General features: G+C 45.1%; 1 protein-coding gene and 1 long non-coding RNA gene across 2 annotated transcripts; both read right to left on the reverse strand.

Annotated features, from left to right (window-relative positions):
• Positions 1-306: 306 nt before the first annotated feature.
• On the reverse strand, positions 307-4,520 carry LOC120679140. The gene is made up of 3 exons (XR_005677007.1): positions 4,391-4,520; positions 4,229-4,299; positions 307-432 (listed from the first exon to the last, which is right to left on the reverse strand). It is a non-coding gene; the product is annotated as an uncharacterized LOC120679140 (long non-coding RNA).
• Positions 4,521-5,467: 947 nt separating this feature from the next.
• On the reverse strand, positions 5,468-18,235 carry LOC120677925 (NADP-dependent D-sorbitol-6-phosphate dehydrogenase-like). Its single transcript, XM_039959110.1, has 5 exons — positions 18,069-18,235; positions 6,366-6,423; positions 6,124-6,241; positions 5,903-6,035; positions 5,468-5,555 (listed from the first exon to the last, which is right to left on the reverse strand). The coding sequence occupies exons 1-5, from the start codon at positions 18,233-18,235 to the stop codon at positions 5,468-5,470; spliced, it is 564 nt and encodes a 187-aa protein (XP_039815044.1).
• Positions 18,236-19,126: the final 891 nt, after the last annotated feature.

Consider the following 19,126-nt stretch of genomic DNA (forward strand, 5'->3'; position numbering starts at 1 on the left):
AGATGTTGTTGCATTGTAGAGGAACACTAGAGCAAGACTTGTGACAAGAACACCATATTTAATGCAATGTGCTGATCAGAGGCGGTTTGAATTGGCCTTCTAATTTCAGAACTTAGAAATTGGCCAACAGTTACATGGATAAAATGCAAATATGATTATGCATAGTACTATTGCTTGCAGCTACCATCTTAATCTCTGATGATGATAATACGAATATAAAATACTGCTTACTCTGCACCATGCTCGTAATGCATCAAAGGGTACAGTCAATGTAACCTGAACCTAGCTTAAACTTGAGAGGATTACCTCGAGATGTTTCTCTGTGACTCCGTGATCTGTTTGTGCAGATGAATCCGGGTCAGCAGCGGCTTGGCCATCGGCGCGGTCGGCGGCAGCTTGGTGTCAGCGCGGTTGGCGGCAGCTTGGCGTACCCTTGGTTGTATTGATTTAAAACAGAATTGTATCAAAAGAAAAGGAATGTTGGTATAACAATCAAAATGTTGGCAGATTGTAACTGTTACAGGCCATTATCATGTGAGAATAAATTTTACTGGTAGGCGTCTATCTACAAAAATACTCACCGAAAAATCTACAAAAATAGACAGAGATGGAGGATGATTGAACGTGTGTTTTGTCACAACCCCGACGTCGAGCGCCGGCGCACGCATTGCGGCATGCCACGCGTCAGCCTTGCCGTCGACCATCCTCGTGTCGCGTGTCAGCCTCACCGCCGGCTATCCTCGTCCACTACACGCCGCGCCGCGCCCATCCCGCGACCGTGAACAGCCTCGTCAACGCCACGCGCCGGCTGCCGAGGGGTGTTCCACCTCTTCCCCGGCCTTCTACGGCGTTCGTGCCGCCCCGTCCTTATCCGCACCGGCCACCCGCTCCCCTCCCCTCTAGCTCCCGTGCCCGACCGGCTTCCCTGCCCCAAACCCTAGCCCCGTTGCCCCCCATCTCCATTGCCGCCGCCACCAGGAGCTCCGCCGGCCGCCGCGATTCGTCGTCTTCGGTGATCCCCTCGCCGATTCCTCATAGGAGCAGCTTCCCCTCCCTCCCCGTGACCGATTTCGCCCCTAACCCAGCCCCCTCTCCCTCCCTGCAGGGCCGCCGGCGAGCGCATCCGCCCGCCGCCACCCCTGTCCGTTGCGTCGCCGCTCCTCACCTGCGCCACCGCCGGTGAGGCTCGCCGCCTCCTCCTCATCCCCGTGCGCGCCTCCCCTGGCCCGCTACGGCCCTGCCTCCGCCGTGTCGCAGTTCGCCGCCGCTGCCGGCCGCGCCGTGGGCGCGCGCACGCCCTGGGTCAAGGCCGCCCAGCCTGCCTTGACCTGGCCCGGGGTCGCCTGCCTGTGGGGCCCACTTGTCGGCCTTTGGCCTGGCGGGTGTGGCCGGATCCGGGTGCGTTTAGCATTTTGGCTAGGGTTTTCTTAGGTTTTATATGTCTGCAATCTTGAAAAATGAATAGAAAATCGTAGCAATCTTAGAAAAATGCGAAACATGTTTCGTTCGATTCGTATCGCTGAGATATACTTAGGAAAAATGTTGTTTTGTATGTTACTTTGCTGCAAATTTATCTATAGGTTTATCTTGCAAAAGTGAGTTTAATGCTTAGTTATTTGAGTATTGCTCTAAAAATTTCAAACTAAATTTTGTTAGACTCCTTGCGAGGTGTAGTTTTCAGTATTGCAATTGGTTCACATGCTTCCATGCTGTTTATCAAGGTTTTAGCTTGTTTTCTTATGCTTTGTCTGAAAATGGTTTAATATAGAACTTTTTGCTGGAAAGTGAGAAAATATTAAAACCAGTTTTGTTAGCTTTTTTTTCATACCTAGTATCTAAGATAATTATCTTGGATTTGTTTAGATAAGTTTGCATGTCTTTTCTGATTTATCTGGTTTGAATCACTGAAAACTAATATATTTATGATTAATTGAAGGAAAATGCTTTTGCTGCAAATTCAATTTTCTTGAGTTCCTTGTATTTTTCTCTGCATGCTCAATTTATTCCATGATTTATACTTGTTGTTTAGTTCATTTCTTAATTCTTGCACCGCATTCATGCATTATAGTGACCGAACCGTCGGAGATCGAACCCGTGGAGCCCACCGAGTCCGTCGAGCCTGAACCCGGAATCCCGTTTGTGGTCGAGCCGGAAGTTAACCAAGGCAAGCAGCTAAACATGAATCCTTGCTCCTATTTAATCTCACTTAATTAGTTATCTCACTGGATAATATTGGGTTATGTATAGTATGTATGTATTGTATTCTTGTACCTATCTGCGGGCATTATCCTTCTTTGATTTGTTATCCTTGTTCTTGGCACTAGTTAGTCAATTAATTACTTAACCTGACTAGATGCTTAGCCTCACTTAGAATATTTATATTGCTCGCTAGACAGGAATAATTTGGAGGATCACATTTACCGGTTACACTTGATCGCACTGGTTCGGCCTGGTCATCAGGTCTGGTAGTATCAAGGTTCGAGCGGAATGCTAGGGCCTAAGGAATGAAATCACATGGGCATAGTCTGCTTGGACCGATTAAGGACCGTCCGTGGATGATGTTGGTTTTGAGCAACTTTCCGTGCTCCACATATCCAAATAATGGTACGGATGAGCCAATTACCTTCTTTGACTTGATCATTGATGTACAGTCCTAGATACGTGGCCAAGGGCTATGCAGAGAGGCTTAGAGGTGTTCCCGGGTGGACCTATGTGTAGGAAAGTTTAGAGATGTCCCTGGTGAAAACTAAGTCTCTACGCTTAAGCTAGGTGTGAAGATTTCGATGATCGAGCCTTGTTGGGAACGGTTGACGTGAGTACCCCCTTGCCCGACGTGATCGGTTGGGTGAGTCGCATGGTCCTCGCGTCGTGTGGGTAAAGTAGTACACCCTTGCAAGATTTTAATCAATTCGAATTGCCGCGCTCTCGGTTAGGAGCAAGCTCTTTATCCCATGAACTCCTCGTAGAAATTCGGTTATGTTGGAAATGGTTCATAGCACCTCTGTGACAGTTTACATGTTATACTCTTAACTAACTAAAAGTTATTAGGGGTTTGGGCAACATTAATCAATTCTGATAGGTGATAGTGTAGAGAGCTAATGCTTATGCAATAGTTACTTAACCTTAAAGCTTTTACTTGAGCCAATGCATGATCCTTGCTTATTTAATCGCATAAGTCTTGCGAGTACCTTTTGTACTCAGGTTGCTTTCTAAATCTAATTGCAGGTGAGCCGAAAGTGGTGTTCGGCCACTTCTACCCCGCTGATCCAAATGTGGGGGAAGAGTAGGTCGTTGCGGCTATGGTGATGTCCTTGAGCCAGGCATCATCATCGTAGTATGTTTTTATCGTAATCGAACTTCGTGAGAGCATGTAAATATAATAATCAAGTTTCTGAATAATATGGCTTTCATGAGCCCAAGGCTTGTAATGGAGATTAGTTTGAACCTTCCTATGTTGAACTTGTAATGATAAGTTTTAAACTCTGGTAATATAAAAACTGCTCTTTGTGGTTTTTTGGTGATGTATTCGATTGTAAACGGTATGTGTATATGCTGATTCTGAGCGTATGTTGGAGCACATACCGGGACTACCAGATTTGATATTATTTTGGATGAATGACGTGTCGGTTATTCGTGTCTCTAGATGTGAGATAACACGTGGCACGCTCTCCGGTAACCACGTATTAACTCTCATATGAATGATAATGACCGGCGGTTCATTTAAAATAGTATCAAATTGGGCGGTTCTCACATGTCTCCACCAAATTTCATTGCCAAATAAGTTATGTAGATGAAGAAATGAAAAAAGAGAAATTTCCCCGGGATGACGGTATTTCAAATACTGTCCACCCCTTTCTATGTTGAACTTCGAATTGACGATTGAAATGTTCACCAAAAAATTCTACAAAAATGGTCAGATATGGAGAATTTAGGGCCGCATGTCTCCACGAAATTTTGTGTCCAACTAAGTTCCGTAGAGGAAGAACTAAAAAAGTGAAATGTCTGTGGGGTGGACACCACCTGGTGCCGGCGGGCGCTAATCTCCACCGAAAATATGTAGCATTCGGTGATCGACGAAGCCACTGTGCATGTGCTCGAACGCTCCCTCTCGCACAGTTAGCAGGTAATAATATATTGTAACTGGATCAGATCCAAATACTAACAATTTTGTTAGGATTTGGGGTGCTCCGTCTCGCACAGCAAAAGGAGAGAGAAGGGGCGAGCATACCTGGTGGATGCTCGTCGCCGGCAAAGGGCTGGGTGAAGACCCTATAGCACCTCCCTCACAGATCTTGGCATCTTGCAAGAAGAGGAAGGGAGCCAATGAGACGTTGAGGAAGAGGAAGGGGTGATGTGCAGGAGATGGAGATACAAGGTGGAAGAGGAGTACCTCGATCTATGGATGTCGGAGGAGGGAAGGTGCGGCGGCAATGGTGGCCGGCAGCGGCGATGGCGACGGCGGCGGGGTCGCCTTCTTGGCTTCTTCGGGAGCAGGCTATCTGTTTCTACCCCCACCCCGCCCCAATCCGCGGATGCAGCCCACCCCGCCCCAATCCGTTGGCCTCTAAACCCGTTACTACCCACACAAATGGATCCCCATTCGAAAACCTACCCCAAAATCCCCATTTGACTCCGCCCCACTAGCAGGGCTACGTGTGTATGCGTAGTAGTACCATTAAAAATAATTTTCTTTATCTTTTTTTGTTGAGGGTGAGATTTCCCTTTTGGTAGACCGGCCGTGATACTCTCAGCCAGCATCACTGAGTGATTGGAAGGCCCGATACTTTTGTCCGCCTATCTGGCCCGACGAGCCGAAGGTTTTTATGCCCGTACGAGCAAAATTTGAACCGAGAAGCTCGGCTCACTTCTCCAAGTCCAAACCAGATCAGGAGATAGCGAAGAAGATTCCAAGATTAGTGTCATCCTACCTACCTACTCGTGGGCTTCCTTCTTTCTTTTAGAAACCGGTTGGTCTTAGTTTTATTGATATAAATGTTTACACGAATTTCTTACAGAAAGATCACTAATAAAATAAATTACATACAAGGCGCTGATGCACCGAAAAAGGCTGACGCACTCTTGAATCGTTGGATCCGTGATCAATTCATCACTGTCATGCCCGATTTTGAAGGAATAAATCGAGTAATAAATCACTAATATAGCCACCCCTATCACCGCCGGTTCTAAAAGTGCATCACCAACGGTTTTGGATACCGTTGGATTTAAGTCGATAGTGATAGCGGGGCCGTGATGGAGGGGGTTCATCACCGCCAGTTCATAAACTGTCGGTGATGCGTGCGCCAACCGTTGGTGATGTGCACCCATCACCGCCGGTTCGTATCTGGAACTGGTGGTGAAGACCTTTTTCCCATAAAAAAAATATTTTCATATAATAATATTACATCATTTGTACAACATATATAATATATAATTATAGCAGCAGAATTCAACCATATGAGCTCATACATCAGATGGCAGCCATGTTGAAGTTGTCAAAATTGAAAAGAACTAGTAATGATAGAACTAGCAATTCATCCTGCTGCCCATATCTAGTTCTGAACCAAAAGACCTTTCAACTTAGGACAGAGAATGCATATTACAAACTGAAATTCAGTAAACACTAGTCTTTTACCACCATTTTCATGTTCCAGGAGTGCCACACACTCAAGTCTAGAAAGAATTACATTGAAGTCTTGCATACATTTTTTTTATGATATCTATAATGCTACTTCTATCTGTCTAAGTGCCTGTCTATTACATATGCAATGCAACAGTAAATTTGGAAAGATTTGAAAGAACCATAAGTTGTTAGAGATGCTGCATATAAAAGGCACATGATCAAGCATGCTTTCTATGTAGACAAAACTACAACTGCAACAAGAAAAATGTCATTTCAATTTACCTGATCCCAATGCTGCGGACCAGTCCCATAGAAACAAGTTCTTCCATTGCATGGCATGTTGTTTCCAATGAGACAGTGGTATCAATGTCAAGCACACTATCATCACCAAGAGCACTAGAAGTTGTACCAACTCCTGAAGGAAATCAAAATGCTATATTCAGTGAGACACATACATATTAAATCTTCCTAAATACTATGCAAAATTAAGAGTTAGAATTTACCAGTATGTCTAGTAGCTACTGGGAAGTGAACAAGATAGGGATCAAGATTACCTAGCTGCAGCTTCTTCAAGCTGTCCTTACAGCTTTCAATCACATGACCGTGATCTGAATTCCATAGCTACAGTCATAACAAACAGAGATGTTTCAGTAGAATGAAAAAAAGAAGCATTTGTTGTCATCATGCACAATTAGGAAGTGGTGGTTTCCTAGTACAGAGAGTTGGGCTTTGAAATTTAGATAACCTTGGTTGTGATGAACAGATCCTCCCTCTTGACAATTCTGGTTTGCAAGCTGAGAACACTGAAAGAGGGCACAAGGAAAGTCAAACAATAACATGAAACTGACATGAATGAGACAAGCGGCATCTCAGATTAGTTCACATGACAAGCAGTGGCGGCCACGACACCTCAGCCATCCGAGCCATCGGAGGCACGGCGCCCCGAGGGGAGCGGCGGCCCAAGGTCCCCGGCCACCGGAGACACAGCGCCCGGGGTGAGTGGCAGCAGCGGCGGCCACGGACCTACGGCCACCGGGACCACCAGGAGCACACACCCCGGGGCAAGCGACAGCAGCGACCACTGATATCCGGCTAGGCGTACCTCGGATCCGGCGAGGAGAAGGCCGGATCCAGCCCCGGAGGCCGGCGGCAGTGAAGGGGCGACAAGATTTCCCGCCTGGAGGAGGTGGGAGGCTGGGGGGAAGAGAGAGGTGGGAGGGTGTGGGAGGGGCAAACAGGGGGCTGCCGCTGCCTGCATCATCGCCGCCGCCGCCGCCGGCCACTGGAGGCGGCCTGGGGGCGGAGGCGGCGGCGGCAGCGACCAAAGGCGGTCTGGGAGTTAGCGATGGGGAGGTGGACCGGAGGAGGAGGAGGTGAGTGAGAGGATATGATTGGGAAAAAAATAAAATGAGAGGGAGAGGATAATATGGGGTGGTGTTCGCATCACCGCCAGTTCGTAACATCTATCACCGCCGGTTCGTAACATCTATCACCGCCGGGTCGTGTTACGAACCGGCAGTGATGCATGTTATATTGTCACACCCGGTTTTAAGGACAAAACCGAATGCATAGCTATATGTATGCCATGATCAAGTTTCATATATATAGAGACATCATAAGTGAATAATCAGTAGAGTATCACGAAAAAGAGAACTAAAACAAATAAAAGACTATCAAAGTTTTCAGCTTATCCTGGAAACGAAGGCTCCAAACTTCACAGGCAATCGATTGGGGATTGCGTATGCCTAGAACTCAGCAACATCTTCAAAAGACTTCACCACAACTTTCTCCTTCTGAGCAGCAGTAAGCAAGGGTGAGTACACTTTTGGTTGGTACTCAGCAAGGCCACAAGAAATAACCAGAATGTGATTTATATCCATCTTTAAGTTTATTAATCATGTGAGGGTCCAAGCCGCTCTTGACCGTGAGCACGGCTAACCGGTTAGTTTTAACTCTGTAGAGGTTGTACACTTTCACCACAATTCGCGTAAAAGTTCCGAAGAACTTTGAACCCAACCATGCAATGTTCTAACTAGGCACAATATCACACTTCCGAGGTGTGATTGCATAGGGACGCTACGAGGCCTTTACAAAGAATCACTATATGTACACACTGGTCCCTTTTTCTGCGGTACCTCGGAAGACGAAGCTTCCTTCACCCGCTCCTCAAAGCTCAATAACCCAAAAATCCACCAATCAAATGCCCCAGGCATGACATATAGATCATCTAATTACTTAGCCAAGACCAGAGACATATAGTATTGTGGTTGTACGATTTTCTTGGGTGGTTCTCCATGTTCCAATTAAATCATATCATCTTGTAAATAAAGCATAGATAGAAGTATGGTTAGGGTCACTTGCCTTTATCCAACGAAAAGCTACTCTTACTGCTCTTCAGCTCTTGCTCGCATGGAAAACTTGATCTTCAATCTTTGAACAGCGATTCTTCTACTCGGAGAAATCAAGGGGCAAACATACAAAGCAAACAAGAAGATACATCTAAGAACAATACACCAGAACAAAAGAAAGGCTTAAAAAGAATGCATTAAAGGATAGGGCTTGCTGCTACGATTACGAGGGCGCAAGAAACGCGAAAAACGGAACTAAAACGGCGATTCTATAGAGTAAACGGTGCTTCAGGGATCTAGTCGCAATTAACTAAAGGGTTAAGGACTAACGGAAAAGATTTGTAAGACACAACAAAGTGTGCTCACAGAGGATAACAAGGTGATAAATCTCATGCACACGTCACAAGGATCACGTGAGCGCAAGAATCGATGAAAACGGAGTTAAAACAGAAAAGTTATGGCTAAAACAAGGTTCCAAGGACTTATTTGCGATAGATCTAAACTCCTAGGAGCTAGATACAAAGAAACTAGGGGCTAAAATAAAATTAAACCTAAACTACAGGGGTTAGCTTGAAAACCTATACACTATGGACGGCGGGTCCTATTTTAGAAAAGATCAAGGGTCAAAACATAAACTAAAGGGCTGTTTCATAATTACTTTTGAACTAGCATGGATGGCGGGTTGATTCTGAGCAAACAGAGGGGCTATTTTGCAAAACATCCTATGGTTGACCGTTATCAACTCTGTTGACTCTGGACTAGATCTAATCTAATCTGTTGGATGGAGGTCAGATGGCTTAGGTTGGCCAGGCGGAGCGGGTAGCGGCGCTGGGCATCGGCGGCGGTGCTACGCGGCGGCGGGCAGTGGCGAGCTCACTGGAGTTGGCCAAACTTGGCCATCCAGACTCGATTCGGCTTGGTTCTTGGACGGGGAGCGAGAGCGCGCTGTGAACTCATCTAGAGGTTCAGGAGCGCGGAACGGAGACCGAAAGGGGGGGCGCGGCAGCGAGGCGGCCCGGCAGAGCTCCGACGAGCGGTTCCACGCGCGTGAAAGCGAGGGACAGAGGGCGAAGGGGTTGGCGAGGATCTTTACCGCACGGAAAGGCTTGGTCGGCGACCGAACTCGAGGGGAAGCGGCGGAGCAGCGACGTCACGAAGCTCCGAGAAGCTCCAACTATGGCGCGGTGGTGGCTAGGGTTTGAGCGAGGGAAAAGGCGGCGCGCGTCAGAGGGGGGTCCAAGGGAGGTCGCAGCGCTTATATAGGGTCGGGGACCGGGGGTTCCTTGGCTTGCGGGCCAAGAGAGGCCGGGCGGCGCGCGCGACAATGGAACTCGGGCTCAGCTCGAGTCCGGACCGGACACGGCACGAGGTCGGGGGCAACCCCGATAGGCGGGCCCCGCCTGTCAGTGGGCTGCAGGAGGGGAAGGCCGGGACGGGCTGGGCCGGAGGAAAGGAAAAAAAATAATGGGCCGGAGATGGGGTTTTGGGCCGCGGGAATGAAAAGGAAAAGGAGGGAGAGGGAGAAAGATTGGGCCGGCCGGGCTAAAAAGGTTTGGGTGAAAAAGAAAAGTTTTACATTTTCTAAAGCCGATTCAAACACATTCAATTTAAATTCAAACTCATATGAATTCAAATTTAAATTGAACAACAAGCTATAAAACTATGCAAAGGAGGCATGAATGCAAAACAACCCAAACAACCTCAATAATTTTGGAAAACAACCAATTTATTTTCTCTTACACTAAATGCCCTGTGAAGAAATTAAATATTGGGAAATTTTTAAAATTATAAGAAAATTGTTGTTTTATTTTTAATTTCAATCACATCCTGAAATTTAAAAATTTCAGGGTGTGACATATATCTATCACCGCCGGCTCCATTTTGAGCCCGGTTAGAATAGAACCGGCGGTGATGAGGCGTTTGGGATAGGGTTTTCTATAGTAGTGAATGACATATCCGCCAGAATCAAAATTACACACGATAAAAAGTGAAGAATTGTATCAATGTCATAAAGTACTGTAGTTATTTATTAGAAACCACGAATGAACATACATAAATAAGTGTTTCAGTCAAATACAAAAAATGTTATAATCCATGACAATCAGATTTCGTCACAGCTCACTAAAATCTGTCATAAAATAGTATATGTGACGATCTCAAATTTCCTGCTCTAGATTTTATAAACCGGTGATTTGAACAAATACTTTGCATCTAACTTCTATAAAGTTTGACTTCAACAACTTTCAGATAAATTTGAAGAGACTTTCATGTGAACAAATAAACACTTTTAGTTTTATTTGAAAGAATTTTTGAGCTGAAGATTTTCAATTCCATTAACGAGAAAAATGCTATCTGACTTCCATAAACTTTCAACTCAACGTCTTTTTCTACATAATTTTTTCTTGGTACTTAGCATTGCATTAATTAGATGAATCTTAATACAAGATAGACAGGAAAAATTAGATTCGTACCATTAAAAGATCCAAAAGTTAGATATATACCATCGGACCCACATGTCATTGACTCATGTGAACCTCACATGTTAGTGAGATAACGATGGTATATATGTAACTTTGTGATCTTTTAATGGTACATATCCAAATTTCCCGATAGACAATGTCACACCCAGTTTTAAAAACAAAACCGAATGCATAGCTATATGTATGCCAGGATCAAGTTTCATACATATACAGACATTATAAGTGAATAATCAGTAACAGTATCACAAAAAGAGAATTAAAACAATTAAAAGACTATCAAAGTTATACAACTTATCCTGGAAACGACGGCTTCAACTTCACAGACAATCGACTGGGGGTTGCGTACGCCTAGTACTCAGCCTCATATTCGAAATACTTATCAGCAACTTTCTCTTCCGAGTAGCAGTAAGCAAGAGTGAGTACACTTATGGTTGGTACTCAGCAAGGCCACAAGAAATAACCAGAATATGATTTCAATCCATCTTTAAGTTTATTAATCATGTGAGGGTCCAAGCCGCTCTTGACCGTGAGCACGGCTGATATATCAGTTTTACACTCTGAAGAGGTTGTACACTTTCACCACAATTCGCGTAAAAGATCCGAAGAACTTTGAACCCAACCACGCATGTGCTGATTAGGCACAATACCACACTTCCGAGGTGTTATTGCATAGGGATGCTACGAGGCCTTTCCAAAGAATTCCTATATGTATGTGTTGGTCCCTACTTCTGTGGTACCTCAGAAGACACAGCTTCCTTCACCCGCTCCACCACACAAACCCAAACACCACCAAGCAAAGCCACCCCAACACCACATATAGTTCATCTTATTACATAGCCAAGACAAGAGCTCATTTAGTATTATGGTTATACTGTTTTCTTGGGTGGTTCTCCATGATCCAAATAAAACAAATAATCTTGTAAATAAGCATAGACAGAAGTATGGTTATGGTCACTTGCCTTTTACCAACGGAAAAGTACTCTCACTGCTCTTCAGCTTTTGCTCACTTGGAAAACTTGACATTCAAACTCCGAACAATGATCATTCTACTCGAAGCAATCACCGAGCAAACATACAAAGCAAACAACAAGTATAGCTAAGAACAATCACTACGTGGTTTTCCCCCTATAGCCACAAAACGTTTAGACATCACCACTAATTTGGGTGCAATAGGGGGTTCTATGGCACCGAAACAGTGATTTCGTTGTAATATGCGTGCCTATTATGACACATAAATTGTGTTGCGATAGTTATTTTTTGTGTTGCAACAGGGTGACGCTAATGCAGCCATTTTTAGGTTTTGTGTTGCAATTGGTTGGGAATTCTGCTACATCATTTCTGAGTTGCATTAGCATGTCGTGTGTTGCAATAGAAAGGTGCTATGGCGACCATTCTAGCGTTGGTTGCTTCTGAATGGCAATATAGCAACGTCTGATTTGGGTTGCAAATTTCTTGGTGCGTTGTTGCAATACATGGGGGGCTATTGCTTCCTTTCTTGCCTCAAGATGTAATATCATGTACGTATTGCGACGAAATTTTGTGGTTGCACTAGTTGTCATAGTTGTTGCAATTGTATGGGACTTATGGCAACGAGGTTTTCCTTGGTTGCACTTAAATTCTTTTGGGGCCCCAAACTCAGACGTTTTCTGTTTGCATTAAGGGGAATTAACTTAGGTAATTTTTTATTCTCCAATTGTACAATTCTTGTTGTGTTTCATTTCTCATACAATATACAATGTTTAATATTTGCTTATTCAGTAGGCCTCGCTTTAGAACTTTGTACAGGGCCCCGGTTGTCTTGATCTCGTATATATCTCCCCTGCATATATATGCATATTTCTAGAACATGATCTCTAGCTCGTTTCAAACATGCATGCAGATTAATGGCATCACACGAAGATAGGAGTTGGATGCGCTTGCCTCGACATTCAGAGGTGTGGAAGAGGAATTTCCGATCTTTTATTGAAAACTTTGGCACATCATCGCGAGGTGTTGCATCTGTTGCATGCCCATGTACTACGTGTCAATGCATGATCAAATATCATAACATGTTTGAGATTCAACTTCATTTAGTGAATAGAGGGTTTGCTGATTGTTTCATCAATAATAAAAGCGAAGGCCAAACTAGTTCATCAGCGGAGGGTCGTGTGAATCATGATGTCAGTCCTGATCTCAATAATGCTGAACCTGAAGATGCACAACCTACAGCTGATACAGAACCTTATTTTGGAGAAGACGATGAAGAAGACGCAAGTGATAACCCTACTACCACTAATAGTCTGATTAGAAACATTATCAGTGGCTCTATACATGGACAAATCATAGATGCTGAGGAGCCAAATAAGAATGCGGAGATATTTCTGAAACTATTAGAGCAGGCAAAGAAGGAATTGTATCTAGGATGCAAAAATGCAACTAAGATATCTTTTATCGTGGAACTTTTTCAGATAAAGTGCTTGTACGGAATTAGTAACGCAGCGTTGGAGGCCATACTTAATCTGTTTTCAAAGATTCTCCCTGAAGGCCATTGTCTTCCTGACTCCTTAGATAAAGTGCAAAGGGTGGTTCGAGACCTAGGCTTGGACTATGTCAAGATACACGCATGTAAGAATGATTGTGTGTTATTTTTTGAGGAATACACAAGTCTGGAGACATGCCCCATTTATAAGAAGTCAAGGTGGAGAGTTGTAGAGAAAACCCTGTGATAATGACAGTGCAGGTGGTGCTACTACTGTTAAGAAGCGTTTACCAGTTAAGATCCTACGCTACTTTCCTCTTATTCCTCGGCTGCAGAGAATGTATATGTCGAAGCGCACATCAGAGGAATTGCAGTGGCACAAGAAAGAATTGGTCAACGATGGAAAAATGCATCACCCTGCTGACTCATTGGCATGGAAGCACGTGGATAAAGAATATAGCTGGTTTGCAGAGGAAGGACGTAATATTAGGCTGGGTCTTGCTTCTGATGGCTTCAATCCCTTTGGGATGCAAAATGTTACATACTCCATATGGCATGTTATCCTAATACCTTACAATTTGCCTCCATGGTTGTGTCAGAAACAATCTAATTGGTTGTTGTCAATGTTGATACCTGGTCCAAAATCTCCTGGAATGGATATTGATGTATATTTGAGGCCCCTTATATTAGAGCTCAAGGAGCTTTGGGAAAAGGGTGTTACAACATGGGATGCAGGGACTAGGAAGAATTTTAAATTGCATGCTCTTCTTCTTTAGACAATTAATGACTTCCCAGCCGTCAGACCCGGGGCTGTGGGACTGCTTATAGACATAGAATGTTCTAAAGTAAGGGATAGCTCATGGATGTACCTTACCTCTTTTGTAACTACTCGAATAGGCGTAGAACTAGCTGTAGTACAAAGAAAACTACCCGATTGTGTTGTAGTAGGACTCCAACTGTACTCGGCTAGGACTTTCCTTGTAACCCTATCCCCCGGATATATAAGGGCGAGCAGGGACCCCCTCCAAACAATAATTAACACCTAAGGCAATACAATACACACAGGACGTAGGGTATTACGCAAACTCGTGGCCCGAACCTGTCTAAATCTTTGTGTTCCTTGTACCATCGAGTTCTAGAGCAGTCGATCCCTACCTACAAACCCTACTGCTAAGGGTATCCCAACTGGCGCGCCAGGTAGGGGATTCGACGAGTTCATCAGCGAATTCGATGGCCAGATCAAGCGATGCCATCAACGTGCCAGAGGGCACGACCCTCGTTTTCGGTTCCTGGGCTTGCACGGCTGACGGAACGGGAGGCTTCTCCAGCCACCTTGTCACGCCTAACTCACCTAAATCGAAAACCCACTCCCAACTCGCCGGCATCCGCTAGTCTGCGGATCTCAATAAGAAAAGAGTTCCACCCGAACTCAACTCGGACAACCCGTAAAACGTGACAACTCTAAACCAAACTCTTGGTTCGGTCGAGTTCGACACAAATTCTAATTCCGAAAAGCCTCACTTTTCCAAAACTCTTGGAAAATACCTAGCTCATCTCAAGACGATCAAACGCCCCAAGATCAAAAACTCAGAACTACTCGTTGGAGTAGATCAAGTTTCACGGCCAATAGAGGGCTGCATCAAACTTACAGAAGCAGCTCTCGGCCCACCTACGTCGCAGCAGATCCCAAAAGCGTTAAACCCACCACAAATGAGGTCGGGTGATATGCTCTCAGGGATCGATCGGGTGAACTCAATGCTCGCCGACTGCGTTAACTTGGCTGAAAGCACTCTGCAAAACAAAGAGCAGAAAGCAGGAGGAGAAATCTGTGGGGGAGCTGGTGAGACAAACCCTCGGCTTGTTTGGATGGGACCGTCTATCTCCAGGATACCTCAGAGTCCTTCACCGAAACCTGCTCACACTCGGACTCCGAAACTACTCGAGTCCAAGTTTGATCAGGACTTTGATCGTTTCATGAACGGTCTCGAGAACTTTGAACCATTCGACGATCTCGAAGGTTGGTCAGACAACGTCGAGCTATTCATGGACGCTATGGCCAAACCAACCAAGCATGCTGACTCTCTTTGGGAACTGGCCAAGCTTAAAAAGGGAAAAGCCAAGGCTCCAAAACAATCCAGCGATTCAATCTATGACAAACCCTGGATCAAGGAGCCTGAGGGACTGACTCCTACTCAATCATGGCTACACTGGATGAACGAGAATGCCCTCCGTGTTCAGATGGGCATCCTGCTTCTCGCTCACCCAAAGCATACATACTCTAAAATCGATGGGCTAACCGACTCCGAATCTGAATACTCTTCCGATCCAGAGGACCAGCTGGATGACCTAATCCAGTACAGTAAACAAGTCGAGTCCAACTCGACTAAGAATCTCAAGTCCGATCAGGACTCCCTTCCTAACTTGGCTATATATGCAACGCCACAAGGATGGATAGTGCATCAGAGGAAGGCACAAGACCCCAATGCTCCCGCATCACAGCAAGCGGGTCTACCCTACGAACAGAGCACTCCTTTAGACCCATCCTCAAGCAAACAAGACCAAGAAGTTCAAGACCTTTGCCGTGAAATCCTCTTGGTTCGTATCGCCGAAGAATCTGAGGGCGATCCCACGGAGCGTCTCAACCTCGACGACTACAATTCTGATGATTTCGATGAGTACATTTTCGACAACATGGAAACTACTCCTCCTGCAATCACAGAAGCCCAAGCTACTACCAAGGAGGATCTACCCGCTCCTCCTCCTCCTCCAGCGGTGACCATCACCGTCCAACTGGATGAGCAGCATCCAGTAGAAGATCTCTATGGACGTCGTCGCTAGCTCAACCAGAAGAGGGCGTCCAGGCGTCAGCGCCTCGCTAATAGCCTACAGGAACAGAAAGGCGACAACTATGACTACTCCAACTGCGACCTCCACAGTGTGATCAATGTTGGGCGCGACGCGCGCAACATCATCATCTCAAGGAGAAAGGAACCAGAGGAAGTCGAGGCTTACAGCCCTTCTTCCAACTACCGCATCCCGCCAAAGGCTTCCGCATCCTTCAAGAAGCACAAGCCGGCAACCATCAGTACCCGTCCTCAGGGTAAACCATGCACCCCGCATCAAGATGAATCATCTCAGGGTGACAACCAGATCAACAAAGTATTGCTACGCAAGTGCTTTATCCACCCAAAGAGCTCTCACACAATCTTCCAATGTGACTCAGTCCGCAAGGCCCTTGAGGCACCTCTCCTGAAGGATACCCTCCCACAAATCTAGTCGACCTCCATATCGACTAATATCATCTTCGAATAAGTTTTATTCATGTAAACCATTGCTCACGTCCAATGAGCAAGGGGTAGGTCTTAAGAGTTAGAGTCTGTCACTTTACAATTATTGTAATTTCGGCAGATCCAAATAAAGTTGATTTCTCATACATCGACTACTTGGCTCTCGCTCACACGACCAACACCCCATCTCGAAAGTCTTGCTCAGCATTAGAGCAGCTATCGAGTAGTTTTTATGGTTCATACTCGAGTGCTTTTTGGACATTTACGTCTTGGGCAACCCGACGGGGTTCGTACCTAATAGTTCTATCCTAAAAGACACTCTAGCCCTGCCCGAGTAGGTCTTGGATACTCTTTTGGCACCTTCATCTTGGGCAACCCGATGGGTTTAGTACCTAACAGACTTGCCCTAAGAGTTACTCTAGTCCTTGGTTAAAAGGACACCTTACTCGCCTCGCTCGAGTAAGCTTTGGATATCTTTCTGACATTTACGTCTTGGGCAGCCCGACGGGGTTCATACCTAATAGTTCTGTCTTAAAAATTACTCTAGTCTCTAGTTAAAGGGACACCTTACTCACCATGCCCGAGTAAGTTTTGGATATCCCTTCGACATTTACATCTTGGCAACCCGATGGAGTTTGTACATAACAGTTCTGTCTTAAGGATTACTCTAGTCCTTGGTTAAAGGACACCCTACTCGCTAGCTCGAGTAGGTCTTGGATACTCTTTTGGCACCTTCATCTTGGACAACTTGACGGGGTTAGTACCTAACAGACTTGCCTTAGAGTTACTCCAGTCCTCAGGTAGGACACCTTACTCGCTCTGCTCGAGTAAGTTTGGGATGTTTCTGGAATATTCACGTCTTGGTTAACTCGACGGAGTTCAATCCTAACAGTCCTATTCTAGAAATCAATCCAGTCCATTAATAGGACATACTACTCGATCGAGTAGTTTGGGCCATTTTCGTAAACAGTTGCATACTATCTGGGTAACCAAACAAGGTCTATCCTAAATGGTCAACTATGAAAACCCCTCAAGGAGTACATGTAAGTTCTTGATACTATAAAATAGGTTGACACAAGTTTCCCGCTTGCTCAGTCTACTATGGGAGTCTTCGTTACAGAACCTTTTTCGTCTCAGGTACTTGACGGGTATTACTCGCTTACTTGAGATACAAAAAGATCTCCTGTTTTCCCGTAGCATTCTGAGTAGTTGCCGAGAGCTGTTTGTCCTCCTATCTATCAAGGAACACCTTAAACTCCTAAATACTCTAAAAGAGTTCTCCCCCCGATTTGGACAATGAAGTCCATATTAGCTGCATGCTAATAGAAAAATTTCCTCCAAAAAGGGAAATCTACACTAAGCTATGGCTTTTTCTCTCTTATGGTGCTATTCCCACTTGGTTAATCCTGAAGGATTCAATCCTAACCAGTCAGCACCACGGTTTTAGTCCAGAACCATACAAACTCGATCCTATTCAAGAATACTATGCCTCTCAATGCATCTACGGATACAATGCATCGTATCTACTATTATAACTGAGTGGGCGCGATGCTGCCTACACTCAGGACTTTCAAATACAACTACTCGAAACATCAAGGGATTCCACAAATCCTAACAAGTACTTGACCTTACACAAATATTCAACATTTGTTCAACAGTACTTTTGGCTTACATGCCAACTCAATTACAAGAAAAGTTCAAGGAGACTCAGCCCTGCTCAAGGACTCTACAATTTGATCAGCCACCCTAGAAGTTTCTGCCAAATACTGACGGAACTGATCATCCGTACAGTCAGCCTTGGCTCCTTGTCCAAGAGCATCCAGGCGGGTGGTTGGCCAATAAAATTTCACCAGCCCAAGTATGTGACCCACGTACTGCCGGGTGATGGTAGAGACAAACCCCTCGAAGGCTCCATGCACCCTGCGGAGCCTCCCAGCTAGTGTGAGCGGCTCATCTCCATCCTTTTGTGGAATTTCCATGGCCTCAGTCACCTCCAGGGCGGCATCCTTGACATCTCTCAGCTCCACGAGTTCTTGATGCATCGAGTCTCTTGACTCTGACAAGGTCTTGAGCTGCTTGAGAGTCGACGCTGCCTCCCGATCAGTGTCCTCCTTGATCTTCTTGAGCTTCTCTATTTCATCTGCGTTGTGGTACATAAGAATCTTTAAATCCAGTACCAACATTTCCTAAATCTCTAAAGATTTGGCACAAGCTGTGTACTCAATAGAAAGAAAATCTTATAAACACTAAGCAGATCTACTAGTCGAGTGCATATCAACTGCTAAAGACTAACCTTTCTTAGATTGGGAAAGCTTCTTTAGCTTTCCCTCAAGAGCAGTCTTCTCAGACGAGAGCGTTTTAACCCTCTCTTTCAAGGCATTCAGCTCTGTCTCATTTAGAGACTGGACACTCTTTCTTCCTAGTGCCTCCTGCAAAACAAAAGATCAGTATACTACTCGATAATACAAATTGACTACTTATCATTTACCTCTTTGGGAGGATTCAGCACTGAAAACGTGTCAAGGAGTTGTGGAACATGTTCCACCTTATCGAATAATTGTTGTATTCGATGAAGTGCTCCTCCGTTGGAGATCTCTTCCTCTGAACACCGGGATGGATCACTTCTCCCTCGATACTCGAAACTGAAAAGTAACTCGAGCTTGGAGAGGCTGGATTCTATGCTTCATCCAGTCAAAAGCCACAGACTCTCCAGTTATCCCCTTTCGCTTCAGATTTGCAATCATTTCCAGCAATTCTTGAATCTGGCTCATATAAATAGGCTTCTTCAGCCATTCAGCCCGCTAAACAGGAGGGCCAGCCCGGATGGATGGAAGTCTGTTTTCATGATTCTTGACATAAAACCATCTTGACTTCCAGTCGATCACCTTTTGAGACAACTTATAGGGGATATAAACCCTATCCATTCTCTGTCT

Source organism: Panicum virgatum, chromosome 6N (assembly GCF_016808335.1).
Source record: "Panicum virgatum strain AP13 chromosome 6N, P.virgatum_v5, whole genome shotgun sequence".
Classification (NCBI taxonomy): domain Eukaryota; kingdom Viridiplantae; phylum Streptophyta; class Magnoliopsida; order Poales; family Poaceae; genus Panicum; species Panicum virgatum.